This window comes from Colius striatus, chromosome 4 (genome assembly GCF_028858725.1).
Source record: "Colius striatus isolate bColStr4 chromosome 4, bColStr4.1.hap1, whole genome shotgun sequence".
Lineage (NCBI taxonomy): Eukaryota > Metazoa > Chordata > Aves > Coliiformes > Coliidae > Colius > Colius striatus.
This window is the reverse complement of record NC_084762.1, coordinates 85717843-85736577: the sequence shown is the minus strand read 5'-3', so window position 1 is coordinate 85736577 and position 18735 is coordinate 85717843. Positions and strand designations below refer to the sequence as shown.

Here is an 18735-nt window from a genome sequence, read left to right as displayed (position 1 = left end):
CTCTATTCAGCGAGAAAAGAACTTGTTTAGCACTGTCAAAGTGTTCACTTGAGCAGGAAGGTGCAGCCTTGGCATCCCCTGGGCTTAGTGAAACCGTACATGGAACAACAGGATCTCCTCCCTGCCTGGCCCCCGCCTTGGCTGTGGGCAGATCAAGCTGGAGTGCTTTCAGAAGGCGCTGGTCACCCGGCAAACCAAAGTGATGGCTGAAGCAGCCCTGGCTTGACTGCCACGGACTGAAAGTGCTCACCCACCTTGTTTTGCTCTCCTGGGTGAGAAAAGTCAGAGTGCAGTAACTTCTTTCAGTTGCTCCAGCTGGATCTTCCATGGTATCAAATGTCTGACCTGTCAGATTCTTGACCCTCTTCCCTGCCAGGAGATTGCCCTGGGAGACTCTGCCCCGGAGCAAGGGGAAAAGGTCTCTTGTAACCCTGAATCTTGACAAGGCTAATGTGGAGTTGATAGTAGCTGCACAGGTCTTAGATGCCTGTGGGTGATTACATGGTACTGCATATGCACTGTGGGACCTTCTTATACATGAAAATTGAGCTACCTTGTTGCAGACCCCCCTCATCTCTCCCTCCAGCAGCAAGAGACTGTTGAGACACACACAGAGGGCGGCTGCTGTAGTCTTGGGGCTTGAGGGTTATTGGTTGTGTCTATGCTAGAAGTACTTTGCCAGTATATTTTACAGCAAAACACTTAAAGCGGAGACACAGCTGTTAAGGCAAAGCAGAGTTTTGTGTGTGTCTGCACAAGAGGCCTGAAGCAGTACAGTAGAGCTGCCTTGCACCGCTCAGTCCTTGGGCAGAGACCCATCAGTAAAAGCCATCATGTGTCCCAGTGTGGAGAGGCAGTGCAGAGGCTGGGGCTGGGGCTGGGGAGGGACAGTTCTGACCCACAAGTCATTTCTTCTAATTTTATTTTTAAAATGCCCCTTGTCTTGGTGAGGGAAAACGCTTTTAGGATTGGGCTTGCCTCTGCAGCAGCTCACATTTGGGGTGCTGCTGCTTAGCAGTGGGTCAGAGCCCCAGCACAGGTGACCAGTCAGTCCTGCTCTTTGTGTGCAACGTGTGGTTTCTGGACACCCTCAGGACTTTGCTTAATAGAGCCCTGAGTGAATATGCCCTCATGGCCTGAGGCATTTCTGTTTGAAATTTGGCACCAGGAATTCAGAGCAAAGTTAGTCTTCAGTAAAGATCATTATTGTAAACTGAATTTCAGCTAGCAAGTAAACTGAGAGATTACTTGGAGTAGCTTGCTCCTCTGCTGTGTATCAAAAATCTGTTCAAGCCCAGTTTTTCAGAATTGAAGGCATGCATTAACAGCAGGGAAGAGGAGAACTTGTGTACACGTAGAACAGTTACGTTGCTGATTGGGCATTTATGTGTATTTTCTGCTGTGTGCCAGTGATTTTTGCATTTGATCTTCTGAAAATGCAGGCTTTATGGGATTTCATTTAGAGAAAACCAGAGTGTTAAAGTGTGAAATACCTACATGTGAGAACACTTCAGTAGAATAGGAAATGTAGATTCCCTTCAATAGGTTTTATAAGTGAAGATTTTGAATCTCCTCCAAATTAATTCTTCTCTGGCCTCATTCAGGAAGGCACATACAGTTTGATACATTAAAATTGCCCTTTTGTGCATAGTTTGACATGTAATTAAAGCACAATTGCTGATGGAAGCTCCCACTGACAAGCACGTTTCCTTAGGACTGGGCCAAGCCCGGCCCGTACGATCAGCCGATGGTGAACACGTTGCAACGTCGCAAGGAGAAGCGCGAACCAGACGTCAATGGAGGAGCTCAGAGCGGGGCTCCCCTGCCCCCCGAGGAGGCCCAGAGACCCCGGAGCATGACCGTGTCAGCTGCCACGAGGGTGAGGCTTGAGTTTTGAGTATGCTGTTTGGTGCAAAGGAAGTATGTGTGCCAGCTCCTGCCGGTGCTTTTGCGCCGTGCTTCGTGTTGGTGTGTGTTTATCTGAGGTGGTGGGGCGCTCAGTGAGCGTGGCGTTTGGACAGCAATGGTAGCCAAAGAGGCCTCTGTCTCTTTGAAGCCTTAGTAAATGGTTGGGCACAATCCTTTTGGGTCGTGATGGTGACAAGCTCTGCTTGGGAGGAGAAGCAGCTAAAAGTTGGTGGAGACTAAGAAACCCTTCTCAAGGTACTGAGTCTCGTTTCTGTGTGTAAGCAGCAGGGTGAGGAGATGGAGGCCTGCGAGGAGCTGGCGCTCGCTCTGACGAGAGGGCTGCAGCTGGACACCCAGAGGAGCAGTCGGGATTCCCTGCAGTGCTCCAGCGGCTACAGCACCCAGACAACAACCCCGTGCTGTTCAGAGGACACGATCCCATCTCAAGGTACCTACCCAAGAGATGTTATTTGTCAGGGGTTCCCGGCCTGGCCATCAAGCACTTGCCCCACGGTGCCAAGGAGCTGTATTCCAGCAGCTATGGCTGGCTACCATTGTAGTCAGCTGGGGAGAAAGGGGTGAATGTTGCTGTTGTGAAGTTTTTTTCCAGCTTGGAATACAGCTGGACTTATTAACTGGATAGAAAGCTGAAGTCTTGCCTGGTATACTGAATGACTGCATTTTCTTGTGCGTCACAAGAATGAAGTTTAGCTTAAGAATGGCACCATTTCAAAGCAAAAGCTGGAATTGTATCCCATGGGTTAAGGGGAATGACACCTGGTATTGCATCATGCACTTCTCGTGGTAGTAGTGTCTGTTCTGAGCTATTGTCTTAGCTAGTAGGCACTCACAAGCCTTGCTTTCCTGCTCTGTCAGTACTCTGGATCTGCTGCTCCTTTCTCTTTGTGATCTTTTATTTTCTACCTAAGCAGAAATTTTGTAACTGGAAGAAGAATCCATTGGAGACCTTAACTCGGGCATACCTGGGGAGCTTCAATGAGGTGTTGGGTTTTGTACCCTGTTTCAGAACCAGCAGCAAGCTGAGGGGGACTGAGTTTGGTGTTTGCAGTTCAGCAGCTGCCTTGTTTGCTCAGCAGAGGTCGGTCGTGCTGTGCAGTCACAAGAGGCTGCAGGGCTTGCTGAGGGCCTTGCTTGGTTCAGCAGTTACATGGAAAGAAAGGAAGGAACCTGATGCAATTATTAGAGCAGAGTCTGCCAGCTGAGATTTACTCTGCAAAATAAGCAGACTTGCTGCTGAAACTGCCGGTACACAGTCCCCCAAGCCCCATGTTGCCTAACCTAAAGTACACCACCTAGTCACCAACTGGTTTAAGTATTTGCTTCTACAAGTACTATTGTGTAGGGTGATAGTTTTGTTATCTTAATGTTAGCAACAAACACCGAGTCTTCGTTACTGGATCAGTTCTTTCCAGAGGAGGCACTGAGTGTGTGCCATTCTCGATCTCTTGGACGAGGGACACGGGCACCCCGCAGCTTTAGGGTCAGTTGCTGCAGTGCCAGCCTCCAGCCCTGCAGTCTGAGAGTCTTGCTCACGATAGCTCAGGCTTCCTTCCTTCTAGAGGAATTGCTGCATTGCAATTGGACCTCTCTGAATTGCTATTGACCTCCAGGCTTTTTTGGTTCTGTACGTATACTTTTGTGGTTATAGCTCCTTTGGACTTCCTGACGTGACTCACCTGTCTCCTCCAGCTTCTTCCTAACTCTGTCTTTTGGCATCAGTTTCAGATTATGATTATTTCTCTGTGAGTGGTGACCAGGAGGCAGAGCAACAGGAGTTTGACAAATCTTCCACCATCCCAAGAAACAGCGACATTAGCCAGTCCTATCGCAGAATGTTTCAAACCAAGCGTCCCGCTTCCACCGCAGGTCTGCCCACCACGCTGGGGCCCGTCATCGTCACCCCTGGCGTGGCCACCATCAGACGGACGCCCTCCACCAAGCCTTCGGTCCGGCGCGGCACCATCGGTGGAGGGCCCATCCCCATCAAGACGCCGGTGATTCCCGTCAAAACGCCGACCGTCCCCGACGTGCCGGGGGGGCCGCCCGGCGCCCTGGCCGGCACCGAAGAATGCCCGGAGCACAGCCCCGAGTCGCCGACGGCGGGAGACGGCGGCCAAGCCGTCACCAGCATGCCCTCGTCCTCGTGGAGCGGACAAGCCTCCGTCAACCCTCCGCCGCCGGGCCAGAAACTGAGCGCCGCCGACGAGCAGAGGCAGGCGGCTGCCGAGGGTGAGGGCGAGGAGGGCGAGCGGGATGGCGCGGCCCCCGCCACGGGCCAGCCCGAGCCCGAGCCCGGCGAGCTGAGCCCGGGGGATGTGCCGCAAGGGGAGGATATGCTGAACGCCATCCGGCGCGGCGTCAAGCTGAAGAAGACGACCACGAATGACCGCTCGGCACCTCGCATTTCCTAGGAGCGGGGAAGCTTCCAGAGTACCAGCCGCCGAGAAGGAACTGTGAGGGAATGAATTTGTCTCTATCCATTCCAACCTGTAGTCAATGAATTTTTTAAGATAACTCGGTGACAGACAGTGTGAGAGTACTCTGAAAGAGAAAGCGAGGTGGCAGAGCGTAGTGACACATGATCTTCACTGGTGTTTTAATTTGTAAATATCAACGATTTTGTTTCTGCATTTTTTCGATCTAAGTTACACTTTTACTTTTTTTCTGAAGGTGCCAAATCCCATTTACCTTTTTTATAACTCTTTGTAAAGTTTTAAATCATAGGAGTAAAAAAACAACCCACGAGACGTCAAGTAGTTCACTTCAGCAAAGGGATCTAACGGAAATCTGGCTTTTTTTGCAAGCTTTTGTAGAGCGCCTTGCGATAGGGTAAACACACAAAACAAAACAATGGGACTTATTTGAAAGATCAAGCTGTAAGGAACAGATCCTCCTTGAAGTATTATAAACCAAACCAGATTGAAAAGCAGGAATACAAATTGACAATAAAAGCAATATGTAATGCAAGGAAGAAACCTGCAGTCGGTAGAGTATTTGGGGGGAGTAGTGGGGGGAGGGAGATGCCATCGAAATAGCAGATGCTGTTGCACAAAAGTAGCCTAGTAGGATTAATTACTAGTAGCTTCATGGTAAATGCGTCAGAATAAGCCATATTGGATTGCAGTGTTTTGTTTCTGTAGGGTGTTTTAAAGACTGGGGGGGATTTTCCACGTTTCTTTTTTGACTGCACAGCAACAACTCTCAGTCACATGCATGCAGCCTTAACTGTGTAGGCTCAGTTCTTCCACCTTCACCTTCCTCCACTCATCCTTTCACTCAGTTACCAACAAAGGACGACAGGCTTAAGGCAGTTAGTAATGTGAAAACGTTTTTCAAATGCAAGCAGGGAGTTCTTAGATCTTAGCAAATTGCCTTTTTCTGACTGTGCCCAGCAGGCTGGGCACCTTGGAAAGCCCAAATATTTTGAGGAAACACTGAACAATTTGACAATTAACCAGCTTGTGAGCTTACAAACTGCGAATGTTCCTTTCCAATACAGGGGCTTGTTTTTCTTAACTTCTTTTAAATGGCAGTTGATTGGCTTTTCTTAAATACCGAAAAGACAGGGGTGGAGGGTGGGGGGGAGGGGAGGGATGCTGGGGTTTTGATAATACCGGGAGCCTGGCCGCTATCTTCTCTTGTTTTGTACTTTAAGTCATGTTTTTTGGAACGCTGTTGATAGAACTATTAAGAGTTGGATTTTTTCCTTAAAGTAAAAGTAAGTTCTTGCTGCAGTACCAGTCTCCTAAAGCTGACAGAAATGTGCAGACCCCGGGGCACGGCCCATGTTGGGATGGGGCAGCCTCAGGCACGCGGGGGCCTGGGAGATACCCACCCCAGGGGCCACCACACACTCTGCAGATCTCTGTTGGCTCTGGACTTGCCGACATAACCTCTTATGCTTTAATACATAACTGCATTGGGTGTGAGACTTCTCGTAACTGTGTAGTCACTGTGTGCTATATAACATTTTACACTGCTGTGGTTGCTAACTTCTTTTTTGTTATGGCTTAAAAGCAAAAAGGAAAAAAAAAAGGCATGAATCTTAGAAAATACGAAACTTTCCTTTCTTTGAAAAACAAGCTCCTTATTACAGGATATAAGAAACAGTAGTGCCTGTGGTGTAGCCCACCAACCTTGATTCAGTAGCTGATGCATTGTGCAAATGAGGCTTTGAGATGGTTTTTGCATAAACAAAAACTGCTAGGAGATAATCTCAATAGTTAAAAGTGTTATTTAAACCTTTGGAATAAATGGATGTAACTGTACCCGAGTACAGCTTTTCACTTGTTTAGTTCTTAAACGTTAGTATAATCAGTAAAATTTAATATAAAATGTTGCCAAATTCAATGTAGAAAGAACGTGACAAAACACTTTGGATAGTTCTATTGTTTGTGTTTTTGCATATTGTAAAAGCAGTGTCACAGCTAAAAATTAAAATGTTTCTAATGGTAAATTATTGTGGTTTAGTTGCTAGTTTGTACTGAGAGTTGACCTCTCCCTGTGCAGTTTTTTGTTCTAAACTGGTATAAATAATTGCTGTAAGTGTGTCTCCCTTCTACATTGTAATGATTGCTTAAGCCTACATTATAAATAAAGAACTGCTGGAAAACTTCAGTATTTTGGTTCTTAAAGACTCCCTGCTTCCAGAGCTGTGGATGGCAGTGGTGTCCCTTGTCAGCCTTGTGCAGATCACACAGGTGCCAGGGTCTCATCTGTGTGTTGTGGAAGGAAGAGAATTAAAAAAATCAGTAAATGCAAGTTGCATGCAGCTGTTTTACTGGTGTGCACTGCTGACAGGGGGAATCCCCGTTATTAACTGATGCCATTTCTCTGTCCCTTGCTATTGCTGCTTGGCCAGGAAGCGCAGACCACTCTCCATGTTTGTGCACCTGTTGCAGTGCTGGGCCACAGTTCCTTTTGCCAGAGGAGAGCTCCTGCTGCTGACACAGCCTGTGCCTACAGCCACAATTCATCCAGCACAACACTACTGCGACTCCCATAGGCCCTTGAGAGTGAAGACTTGCTTTTGTTCATCTTCCTCAGGAGCAAAGGTAGAGACTGAGGACATAGCTCCCACTTGCAGTCATGAGGCAAGGGCTGAGTTTATTTCCTTGCCAGTGCGATAGATTCATTCTTGTCCAGAGGTTTCCATTTGCCATTGTACTGGGTTTGTGTGGCAAGGTGGGGTAGTGGGGGGAACAAGGGTGGCTCCTGTGAGCAGCTGTCAGAAGTTTCCCTCAAGTCCCATAGAGCCAATGTCATCCAGCTCCAAGATGGACCTGTGGCTGGCCAAGGACCAGCCCACCAGCCTCAGTGGTGGCTGTAGCTCAGATACTGCTTGGCCAGGCACTCTCCTCCTGACTTTTGTCTCTGCTGCTTCTACACTGAATTCCATTCACTTGCAGCCACATGTGCAAACGTTTTTCATGGTGGGGTGGGGAGTGGTGGTGTTTTAAATGCTGGGATGGAGAGCGGGAATGGTAATCCATCACATCAGGGAACATCAGTCAGACCTGCTCAGGTGTGCCTGAAACTTAGAAGGGCCTGCTCTGGCCCTGTTTTCTAGAAGAAAAATGCCAAACCAACACATTAAACCACTTGTGGTTGCTTGGCTGAGGGGGAAGGGAGGATGCAAAATCACACGTAACGTGAAAAGTAGTTTGGTGTTGGCATGTTTTCTCACTATAGGTACCTGAGGAGCAAAGCACAAGAACAGGGTTTGGGAGGAAGGTGAGAAGCAGCAAGAGTCAGTTTTTGTAAGCTTGTGTTTGGTTAGAAATACCCTGACTCCAGGAGCAACCGTGGCTCATGTCTGCTGCTGTCAGTACCTTGAGGCTCCTGCTGTACCATCCTGCCTGTACTCAGCACCAAGTTATGGGGCTGATACAAATTGTTAATTAATCTTCCTCTACTTCCTCCCACGTTCTCCACAGAGCCAGACAGGCTCTGGACACTGTTCTCCATTCAGTTGCTTACCCTTTCATCTTGTCCCTCAGTATATCTGTTTCTCCTGCTCCTGAAAACTCACATTCCTTCTCTGGGAACATCAGTTGTTTGTAGCCCTTTTTCAGTCTGACAGTTGAGTTCCTCCGCTCCCTCTGGCACCAGCACCCCCCACCTCAGCTGCTCAGTGTCCTCTGACCTTCAGGTACAAAGGACAGATGTCAGGTGGGTCTGTGTCTCAGGTGGGAAGAGCAGAAAAAACACATTCTCTTTTTCACTTGATCCAGCTTTATTTTGTATGACTTTGTGTTACTTAGAGGAGCATGCAGTCACAGGCGTATTGGCTGCCCAGAGAGGAAAGAGTGCTCCATTTCTCACCTGAAGTAGCACTCTTACATGGGCATTTCACGAGGCCTGGTAACATAGTGCCACCACAGCGGTGGCAGGTGCCCTTCCTTACGAGCTGGAGGCAAAGCTTCAGTTTTTGGACCATCAGCTGGAGTTTCTTCTTCTAACTGCTTAATCTAGAAGACGAGACAGAAAACTGCTTTAGTACACAAATGCAGGTTTGTACTCGGGTTTTCAGTGTGCAGGTAGAGAGAAACTCCCTGCTCAGAGGGGAGAGCCAGCAGCAACACCTACGCCTGGCCTTTCACCTCGGGCATCGCTGCAGGCACTCGTTACCCAAATAAGAAGGACTTTTTAGGACTAAAAACTGATTGACAAGATAAATTTTACTTAAAAGGTCATTGTTTCCATGTAATTGATGTCTCCCTTTGCTGTGTGAGCCAGCAGCCTGCCGTGCAGCTGCTGGGCACCCACATCCCTGCGTCTCGATGTGGTACAAGCGCCGCCTGCTGCTGTGTTCCTGCTGCTGCCAGCCCATGTGCCACAGTCCACCCACTGCTCTACAACTCAATGAATTACAACTAAGATAGCGACTTTTTCCACCTGAATTTAGGCTGGCCAGAAATCAGTCTCCATTCCCAGCCAGCAAACACTGTGGTAAGTCAGGTTCTCTGGTGCAAGCAAGCAATGTCAGAGCTTCACAGAAGCACAGCAGGAATTCTCTGGCCATTCATCTCCAGCCCATTCTGGAGTTTTTGCAAAACTGCTACACAAAGACATGGCTGCAGGTTCAGCTTTACCTTCACACTCCCTTCACAGCCCTACCAAAGCTCTGAGATCTCCGTGTAGGTATTTTAGGTCAAGTCAACATTTCACACCGCCAAGAGCTGTACCAAAGCAGTGTCCCTAAGCGTGCAGCAGGCACTCAGCAGGCCCTCCCAGCACACCCAGGTGTCCCATGCAAGACCTCTGTGCTACCCAGGCTGGGCTTTGCTCTCAGCAACCACTGACCTCTTTATCCCAGCTCTCCCGCTGCAGCTTCTTCCACTGCTCTCGTTTGGCAAAGTAATCAGGATACATTGCCTTCTCAGAGGGATGCCAGAAGTCCAAGCACCACTCAGGGACCTGTTGAAGACAAATCTCAGTTGCAGTATTTTTACACATGAAATCACACACAGCACACACACACACACAGAGCTACAGGCAGTCATGGAGGCTGGTATTAAAATGGGTCAATAACCCAGGAAATGAGGCACTACATATAGCCACCACTCAGGAAGTATCCCACTGCTGTTACCCTGGAGGAGCTGCATGGCCGAGGTTGGTGCTTCTACTCAGTTTCATACTTCATCCTAACTCATAGTGACTTCCTTGAATCAGTGTCTTTGAAGCAAAGTCCCAGGTCACAGAATCACAGAATAGTAGGGGTTGGAAGGGACCTTTACAGAACATCTAGTCCAGCCCCACTGCAGAAGCAGGTTCACCTAGATCAGGTCACACAGGAACATGTCCAGGTGGGTTTTGAAGACCTCCAAGGAAGGAGACTCCACACACTCCCTGGGCAGCCTGTGCCAGGGCTCCCTCACCTGAACAGTGAAATAGCTTTTTACTCTAGAGTTCCCAAAATAATTCCATCTGGTGGGAGAGAAGGTCTCTTTGCTTCCCTTCCTTCTCCCAAAGGCAACAGGTTAGAGATCCTTTTCTCCAACTACTATTTTTTTGACAGATTCTTACAGCTCATTTCTGCTTGTCTGCAACTACTAAAAAAAATCAGTGGCCTTTAAGATCTTGTTAACAATTTAACTTCTAAGATGCCCAGCTAAGGAACAAAAGCAAAATTTAAAATTGTGCATCAGTATATGACTAAATGTTGACATTTTAAAGACAGGAACTTTGATTAAAAACCAAAACTCCACCAAAAATTTTGTAACAAGAAAATTAAGAAGTTGCTCCAAAAACCATCCTTCCTCCAACGCCATTCACACTTCCATTCCTCTGCTGTGACTGGCATCAGAGTAAACTTTGGACTGAACAGAAATAGCAGATAAGTAATGCTAAAAAAAATCATCCACAGACACCAAAAAACACCTAAAACCATCAAACAACCCAAGATCTAAAAGTTACATTCTGTAGCAGCAGCACAAGGGGCAGTCACTGAGTATCAACCAGCCAAAGCCTTGTCACTGCCATTTTGTTAAAGGGCAGCCTCAGCACACCAAAAAGGGCAAAGAAAAGACAACACAAAACAGTTTCTATTTCTATATGAAGACTAATCTTGACCATTTATTGCTTGCCTGGCCTTTTTTGCTGTCTGGATTCTCTCTCACTATTCTCTATTACTGCCAAGGTCCACGACCTTGACCGAAGTCCTCCCTTTTCCCTCATGTCTTCTTTTTTTTTTATTTGCTTCCAATAATCCTGCATCAGATTCTTCCTTTCACATGGCTTCTTGTGCATAAAGATCAGATCTTGTATCAGCACTTCCTCCAAATTCAGGAGAAAATGGCTGCATGCACTCTCTAGGTTAACCAGAGAGTTATTAACTCTCTAGGTTAGTATTAACTTCTGGCAATTCAATAAAAAAAAGCCTATGCCAAGAAATGGAAACCCTGTGTTCTTCTATGAAACCTGATTCTTTACTCCTAAAGAGAACAATCCAGGGGGAAAAGAGCCTCTAGAAGTGCCTTAGGTTCTAAAAGTCCAGCTTCTATTTCTAGGCATACCACCTCTCATCCAGCAACACACAAATACATATCTGGCACTACATCATACAAAGAGAAATGGTCATCTGTATCATTACACAAAAAGTAGGTTGAAAAATGGGACCAAGTGAAGTGCCCAAGAGTCAAGCTGACATCTGGCAACACCACAGAGAAACAAGATGTCACCACAACAGTTTGCAGACCTTTCTCCCTGCTGTTTATTCTCACAGCTCGGCTCCAACTGTTTCACTGTGCCTGCCTAACCTAGCTCCCAGCTTGGAGTTGCTTCCACTGGGCAGAAGAGCAGATTATTCCAGCACAAAGAAGCCAGCAGTATCAAGACAGATCAAACTCCTTTTCAAGAGCCAGTTAAACAGGACAGGTTATCCCATGCAAGCAGCAAAATGGTCAACAGCAGTAAGAAGTGATACTGCCGAGTCAAGCTGCAGCCCTGGGAAAACCCACTTAAAGAATTTACTTTACATGCACTAAGAGATGAGTAAGATAAGTGCAGTGACACACAACCTTATGGGACACCTTACCTTGTAGCACTCGTATCTCTCGTAGGAAGTGCCTCCCGGGGAGTCAGGGAAGATGTATGGCTGGGGATGCTGCGTTGCCCAGAACTCCTCCTCACCTGCCCTCAGCAGCTCCGTTGCTTTCACCATATCCTTCACATCCTTGTTCTTATCGAACCGCTCTCTCAGGAGGCAGGCAAAGTAGCGATACTTGTCTCTACAAACAGAGATTAAATACAGTGACGCAACTCGGAGCAAAACCACTGATCACACAGAGAAACAAAACCTGTCGGCATCACGTCACCCCCGCGCCAAGACAAGGCTTTAGCCAGGGCCCTCTGAGCGGCTCCTGCTCCCACATCACCCTTCTCTGCTGCTAGCACAGACCAGTAACCCTAGAGACCTCTTCTTGGCCTCCGCAGCCAGGCCCTGCGGAAGGACGCAGAGAAGGACAAGGCCCCGGGCAGGCCCAACGTCCTTCTCGGCAGGGACGGCCAGCCCCGCCCCAGCTCGGCACGGAGCTGAGCTGCGGGACCCCCCCTCCTAAACAGGGCTCTCCCCCTTCGCCCCTCACCGGTAGATGCACCAGGACTCGAGGTGCCGCAGGGACTTCTTGTAGAGCCGCAGCACCTTCTGCTGGTGCGTCAGGTACGCCGCCATGGCGCCTGCCTCCGCTGCGCGCGGGGGCTCACGGGAGCGCCCAGGCGGCCACGCGCACGCGCGCCCCCGCGCTCCGGCCGCCGCAGCCATGAGCCGCGCCAAGTTCATCGGTGAGGGGAGAGCGGCCCGGGGGGAAAGGGCGGCAGGAGGGATGGATGCATGGATGTGTGCCCGTGTCCCCGCATCCCCGCATCCCCGCATCCCCGGCCTCGCTGGCGCCGGCCGCCTCGCCCCGCGGCTCTCCGGGACCTGCCCCTCACGCCGGGGCCGCCCCCCGCCCGCGGCTTGTCCCGGCCCCTCAGGGAGCCCAGGGGCCGCCCGCCTTCCTGCCTACGGAGCAACGGCCGGGAGCGGGCCCGGCATCGCGGCCGGCTCCACTCGGGGCACCCAGGGGCTTCTGCTCCGAGTTACCCCACGCTCCGCGTTGTCTGGCCGGCCCTCATCCGTTTTCTCGGCGTTGGCGCGTTAGCCTCGGTTGTTGCTGCTTGTATGGAATTACCCCGAATGAAAACTAGGAACCGGGCAGGAAGCGCGTAAATAGCTTCAGAACGTCGGTTAGGTCGAAGCTTTGTGGGTGGCCGAGCAGCCCAGTGTTACCTTGGGAAATTCCCATTCCTGCTAAAAAGGCCGCTGCAGGCCCGGGCCGCGGGCAGCGAGAGCCCCGGCAGCCGTCGGGGAGCTGCGCTGGGGCTGGAGCGGCTCTGGGCCCGCACTGCATTGCAGGGTTTCGTGCTCATGCTGCTGGCCGGCCATGGGCAGGAGGAGGGAAAACAAGCAGCAGTCTGCAGCCGCTCTCACCCATGTAAAGCTTGTGAGATACTGCGGTTTTCCTGCCGTGTTACTGCGTGTTGACAGAGGTAAATCTGTATGTTCATGTGAAAAGCAGAATGAATTGCGTTGAGCAATACATATATGTTAGCTTTGGTGATCATGAGGGTATGCCTTATATGTACACTCATAGAGTAAATCTGGAGTTGCACAGGACAAAATTGTCTTTTATTACTCTTAGTCAGGAGTAAGTAAACTTATGCTTAAGTTTTGTATGTCCTGTCAGCGTGGAGACCACCAAGATTTGCTTTCCATTATCTACCCCGGTTGGCTAATGCTCTGCATGAAATATGGAGTGTCTGTAACATCTGATTTCTGTGTCGCTTTTTTCTTCATAGATATTGGTATTAACCTGACAGATCCTATGTTCAGAGGCATCTACAGAGGAACACAAAAACATCAAGGTAAAAGTTTGTGTCTGCTGAAAGACAGGATCCCTTTTGCCAAAGTGGAAACCCCTTGTCAGAAAGTGAGATTAGGACTTTTCTTTTGTCAGAAAGTGAGATTAGGATTTTTCTTTTCTTCTAAGAAATTAGATGCTTATTATTTACTGTGGCTTGAAAAAGGAAGTGTGACAAAATAAGTTAGATGTTCTAAGCAAAATATATTCTCTTCTACTGAGTTGCTATTAAGTTGTCATACAGGTAACTGCTGCTAGTGCAAAATGGAAAATTGCTGATGTGTTTGTGTTAGGATTGTATGGAAGAAACTGACCTGAGTTTTGTGAATAATAAATTACCAAAGGATTGCATCACTAAATTTAAGTTATTGATTGTGGATGAAGCTTTTTTGCTTTCATGGCCTTTAGATATGGATGTAAAAACAGTCTGCTGAAGTACATGGAAAAACTGCCTTTGACTTCTTGGATTTTAATTGGATCTTCAGTTACTATATGTTGTTGTTGTCTCCTGAAGGTTAATCAAGTGTGATATAAGGATTGTTCACCATAGGTATTTTGACTGTATGAAAGTGATTTTTAGTTGAAAAGCAGTTAAATTATTCTGTAAAATGTTAAGTTCAATTTACAACTTCTTTATGAACTTTCACAGATGACTTTTCGGATGTAGTAGAGAGAGCAGTCAAAGTTGGTGTTAAAAAGGTAATTTCTTCAAATAAAATGTCTTTAATATTTGTATCTACTTTCTGATACTTTGTTTTTTAGTGCTCAGTGTTGAAACAAAAGTTTCTGAAACTTGCACTGGAAAGTGCAGTAACTTTTTTCAATAGCATAAAGCATAATTTCTGTGCAGAATTTAAATTCAGTGCTATCATAAGTGTTATGTATGTAGAGTTTCTTGTGTACAGTTTCAACAGAAAGATGTTGTTCTCTGTCCTGCTGGAATCAACCAGTACATAATTCTCAATGTTAGTTGTATTACGGGCAGCCACTGTTCTTGTCTTGTATCCTGAGTGACTCACTCAGCTACAGATCAAAACTTAAAAACTCTTCTGATAGTAATCCTCCAGATATTTCTATAAGTAAAAGAAATTGGTTACTGCAGAGGAGCTGGGAGTGCCCATAAATTCTTACATTTGAGAGTCCAGCACAGGGCCACCAAGATGATCAGGGGACTGGAACATCTTTCATACGAGGAAAGGCTGCGGGAACTGGGGCTGTTTAGTCTGGAGAAGAGGAGACTGAGGAGAGATCATATTAACATTTACAAATATCTAAAGGGTGGGTGCCAGGAGGTTGGGACATCCCTTTTTTCTGTTGTAGCTAGCAACAGGACAAGGGGTAATGGGATGAAGGTGGAACACAAAAAGTTCCACTTAAACATAAGAAAAAGCTATTTCACTGTTGAGGTGAGGGAGCCCTGGCACAGGCTGCCCAGAGGGGTTGTGGAGTCTCCTTCCTTGGAGGTCTTCAAGACCCACCTGGACATGTTTCTATGAGACCTGATCTCGGTGAACCTGCTTCTGCAGGGGGTTGGACTAGATGTTCTCTAAAGGTCCCTTCCAACCCCTACCATTCTATGATTCTGTGATCTGAATGCCTATTAGTGATATTCCTCACTCTTGCTAGGTAGTGGCTTATGTGCATCATTACAAGCGTGTTTGTGAGTGTTAGCTTGAAATTGGTGTTTTCAGCAGTGGACCACACTCCTTTATTTATAGTAGTCCAGCCTACTTATCTCTCTCAATAAATACAAATTAAAATAGAACACAGTACACTCAGTCACAGTGTTCTACTGCACTAATAAGGCTGGTGGGTTAGTAATAAAGTAATAAACCCTCCTCTAGAAGAGGAACAGACATCTCAGGTTTGCTGACTCTCATCAGAGAAGAATGGGAAATAAATCTGGGAGACAAAAAATGGAAAACTCTAGTGATGGAGAAGTTACCACACTGCAGCAAGTAGGAATCACAGTCACTTTTACTGCATTTGTATGTGCTGTATCAGCACTGTTTAGTCTTTGTACCACTCTCTGAAAGCAAGTGACATGTTTCCTATTTTATCATTAAAAATCGATGGACTGCATCATTTTTTTCAAGGTGCACGGTAGATTCAGAAAATGAAGTTCTGTGTTCTTGTCAGGACTTTGTGTCCTTTGCTGTGAAAACGTAGTCTTGCTACTAGCCTATACAGTGTCACAAGTCTATTCCAGACCAGATTGTTTCTACTTACCTACAAACTTCAACTGTTTGTTTGAAAATGCTTCTGGTTTTCCATATAGCTGCTGCCATATGGTAGGGGTTTTTGGTCAAATTTTGCTCAGTGCCTTATTTGGTCAATTTTTGCTCAGTGCCATATGTACGCTGAGACAACTTCAGCTTGAGGTGTTTTTCTAGTGATTCTGCTGGGATGTGTCTGTAGTGGAGCATACTGCAGAAATGTGAATGCGGGAACTGGGGCTGTGTAGTCTGGAGAAGAGGAGATTGAGGGGAGATCTTATTAACATTTATAAATATCTAAAGGGTGGGTGTCAGGAGGTTGGGACATCCCTTTTTTCTGTTGTAGATAGTAACAGGACAAGGGGTAATGGGATGAAGGTGGAACACAAAAAGTTCCACTTAAACATAAGAAAAAGCTATTTCACTGTTCAGTTGAGGGAGCCCTGGCACAGGCTGCCCAGGGAGGCTATGGAGTCTCCTTCCTTGGAGGTCTTCAAGACCCGCCTGGACATGTTCCTATGCGACCTGATCTCGGTGAACCTGCTTCTGCAGGGGGTTGGACTAGATGATCTCTAAAGGTCCCTTGCAACCCCTACCATTCTATGATTCTATGTCTGACTTGGTGCTAACCCCATCTGGTATGTAGCATGCGTAAGGATAAAAGCTGACCAAAAGCAGTGTACTTGTGATTTGTTTAGGACCTAGAGTGCAAGATCCTTCAAGTGGTGGCTCAAAAAACACTGCAAACAACAATTCTGATGTGATAACCTTTGACCTTAAGGTAAAAATAAAAGATCAAAGCCAGCGATTGATTGTTGGATTTGTAATCCCAACTGTGATACAGACTCCTTTGTTGGTTTATCTATTTACTTACACGTGTCCAGTTTCAGGAGGTTGGCAGTTTTTCGTCTCTCCACCTGTAATACAGGGAGAAGGTCACAGGAACAGGCTGCCCAAGTGGATTGTTGAGTCTCCTCTGGAGTCATTCAAGAGCCACCTGGACGAGTTCCTGTGTGACCTACTCTAGGTGGTCCTGCTCTGGCAGGGGATTGGACTGGATGATCTTTTGAGGTCCCTTCTAGCCCTTGAGATTCTGTGATTCTGTAATATCAGGTCTTGAAGGGAAATAAGACCTATTGAGTCATTGTTTAATGAAGTTACCATTGCTGCAAATAGAAGTATTTTACTCATTTAATGGTTTAAATGCTTGGCATAGAAGCTATTTAATAAATAATACAGTCAGGTTTTGATACCTAGTGTTATTTACTAACTGATGAGGACCACTGAGGTTTGTTCCTCATTTATGAAATTTTGTGATATATGTTAGCAACTGTCTTCTGATGTTCTGTCTAGATTCTTATTTATATCTGTGTGTTTTCTTCAACATTCTGGTTTATGTTCAAAGAACACACTCACTGACACTACTTTTCCTCTTTTAAGTTTTTGGTTACAGGTGGGAGCCTGCAAGATAGTAAGGACGCATTGCAGCTGGCGCAGACAAATGGTATTTTCACTTCAAACTTATCAGCCAAAAGTGTAGTTTCTCCACTCTCAGAATTGAGTCCAAAAGCACCTGCCACTGGAGGTGTTTGTAGTATCTCAGGTTAAAATGTAAAGTTATATTTCAGAACGAGAGGAATGCATTGGGTATGAGATTCTATGTGTTGCTCTTTAGATCTGTGGGTGTTGGAAGGAGTCATTCTTTCTTGTCATTTCTGTTTCTTGATAAAAATAGAAATTACAGGAAGTGTTGTTACAAGGCACTTTTCTGTAAATAAGATGGGATACTTATATACTGAGGAATGTGTGTATTTTGGTAATCTTTTGTTTGATTTTTACTTACTAATCTATCATGGCCAGCTTGAACAAGAGAGGTATCTTTCTCTTTATGGTTCTTCCAGGTTTCCCTTTCTTTCTGTGAAAAGGGAAATACCTTTCCACTAATTACCTAAATATATATTTGAACTAAAACACATCCTAAGTTACAACTTACAAACAGAACCATTGAATAAGTTAGGTTGAAATGAACCCGAGGAGATACTTTGTTCCAACCTGATCTATCTCTCCACCTCCATCAAAGCAGCAAGAGCTTTAATATTATGTCAAGTTACTGGAGGTCTTTTATAGTTTTTCTCTCCCTACCATGCCTTTACATCCTCCATAAAGGCACTTAGTACTTAGTGTCAGGTTTGGCACTAGGGTGAGCTAGAGGAGATACTGAAGTGAACCGAGCTGATGTTGCTTGCCAAATTCTGTAAGAGCTAATGCAGAGGCACAGGAGGGAAATGCAGACAGGCGAGGATAACCTCATGCACTTGGAATGAGATGGGAGTTCTGGATGATCTCAAGAGGTCTCTTCCAACCTCAACAATTGTATGATTTATTGAGGGTTGCTCCACCTGAATAAGGCAGTGTTAAGTTGCAGGTTTGGAGTATGCTAAATGACATATACTCAACAGAAACACACACACACCCCCTCTCACTAGAGATACTATCTAACGTTTGTAAAGCAGCAAATAGCAGTGTCCCAATTATCACCAAGATAAAGCTGTTGGTAGGGAGTTTTCTTTTAAAATGATGAGGGGTTTAAATGTCCAGATAAATATAGATACTGTCTATACCTTATATAATATTCCTTTTATTCAATTCTGTTTTCTTAAAACCTTCCAATGCTGTTTTGCTCCAGACATGTTTTACAGCACAGTTGGCTGCCATCCTACACGCTGCGGAGAATTCGAGCAGGGTAGCCCTGAACAGTATTTATCTGAGCTAAAAAATCTGATTGAGACAAATAAGACAAAGGTAATAGCTGTTGGAGAATGTGGCTTAGGTAAGTGTTACCTGAGTACTTCAATATTGGTTTTTTTTCTAGATGTAGATGAAATCTTAAAACACTAAGTGGGATTTTTGTTCTTTCTCTTTGTAGATTTTGATAGATTAGAATTTTGCCCAAAGGACGTCCAGCTCAAGTAAGAAACTTTTGATGACCATAAATTGACTTATAGGAATTTACTGTTTTCCATTTTGGGTTCTACGTTTTTCTTCAAGTGGAGACCTGCCATTTGGCTTGGTTCTAGGGTTTTTAGTAGAAAAGAGACTCTTTTAATAAAGATGCCTACATTCAAGTCGTACTACGTACTAAATTTTGCTACCTGCCTGGTGTTGACTTAGCATGGCTTTCTCTATAA

General features: G+C 46.3%; 3 protein-coding genes across 11 annotated transcripts in view; 2 read left to right on the top strand and 1 right to left on the bottom strand.

The window, feature by feature from the left end:
• Positions 1 to 5490, top strand: part of MTSS1 (MTSS I-BAR domain containing 1) — a 126526-nt gene extending 121036 nt beyond the window's left edge. For 5 of the 6 annotated variants that reach the window (XM_061995161.1, XM_061995163.1, XM_061995160.1 and 2 more), the window contains 3 exons: positions 1715 to 1879; positions 2194 to 2356; positions 3649 to 5490. In XM_061995161.1, the coding sequence (XP_061851145.1) occupies positions 1715 to 1879; positions 2194 to 2356; positions 3649 to 4340 (1020 nt within the window). In that variant the 3' untranslated portion in view covers positions 4341 to 5490. The remainder of the gene's footprint in view (positions 1 to 1714; positions 1880 to 2193; positions 2357 to 3648) is intronic. The other variant, XM_061995162.1, reaches the window with a different exon arrangement.
• A 2650-nt stretch (positions 5491 to 8140) lies between these two features.
• NDUFB9 (NADH:ubiquinone oxidoreductase subunit B9) lies at positions 8141 to 12329 on the bottom strand. Its single transcript, XM_061995174.1, has 4 exons — positions 12018 to 12329; positions 11468 to 11660; positions 9235 to 9348; positions 8141 to 8399 (listed from the first exon to the last, which is right to left on the bottom strand). Exons 1-4 carry the CDS (start codon positions 12302 to 12304, stop codon positions 8268 to 8270), a joined length of 726 nt encoding a protein of 241 aa, XP_061851158.1. The 5' UTR covers positions 12305 to 12329; the 3' UTR covers positions 8141 to 8267.
• TATDN1 (TatD DNase domain containing 1) overlaps positions 12174 to 18735 on the top strand; it is an 18788-nt gene continuing 12226 nt past the window's right edge. The window contains exons 1-6 of one of the 4 annotated variants that reach the window (XM_061995168.1): positions 12174 to 12213; positions 13270 to 13335; positions 13981 to 14030; positions 16988 to 17051; positions 18234 to 18377; positions 18474 to 18516. In XM_061995168.1, the coding sequence (XP_061851152.1) occupies positions 12192 to 12213; positions 13270 to 13335; positions 13981 to 14030; positions 16988 to 17051; positions 18234 to 18377; positions 18474 to 18516 (389 nt within the window). In that variant the 5' untranslated portion in view covers positions 12174 to 12191. The other 3 variants (XM_061995167.1, XM_061995170.1, XM_061995173.1) reach the window with 3 other exon arrangements.

Bases quoted from the DNA above. Each gene is read 5' to 3' on its own strand.
- NDUFB9 (XM_061995174.1), bottom strand. From the start codon at position 12,304: ATGCGGGGATGCGGGGATGCGGGGACACGGGCACACATCCATGCATCC. The intron at 11,661-12,017 runs GTGAGGGGCGAA...CTCTGTTTGTAG, and splicing joins GAGTCCTGGTGCATCTACCG to AGACAAGTATCGCTACTTTG. The intron at 9,349-11,467 runs GTAAGGTGTCCC...TGTCTTCAACAG, and splicing joins AGAGATACGAGTGCTACAAG to GTCCCTGAGTGGTGCTTGGA.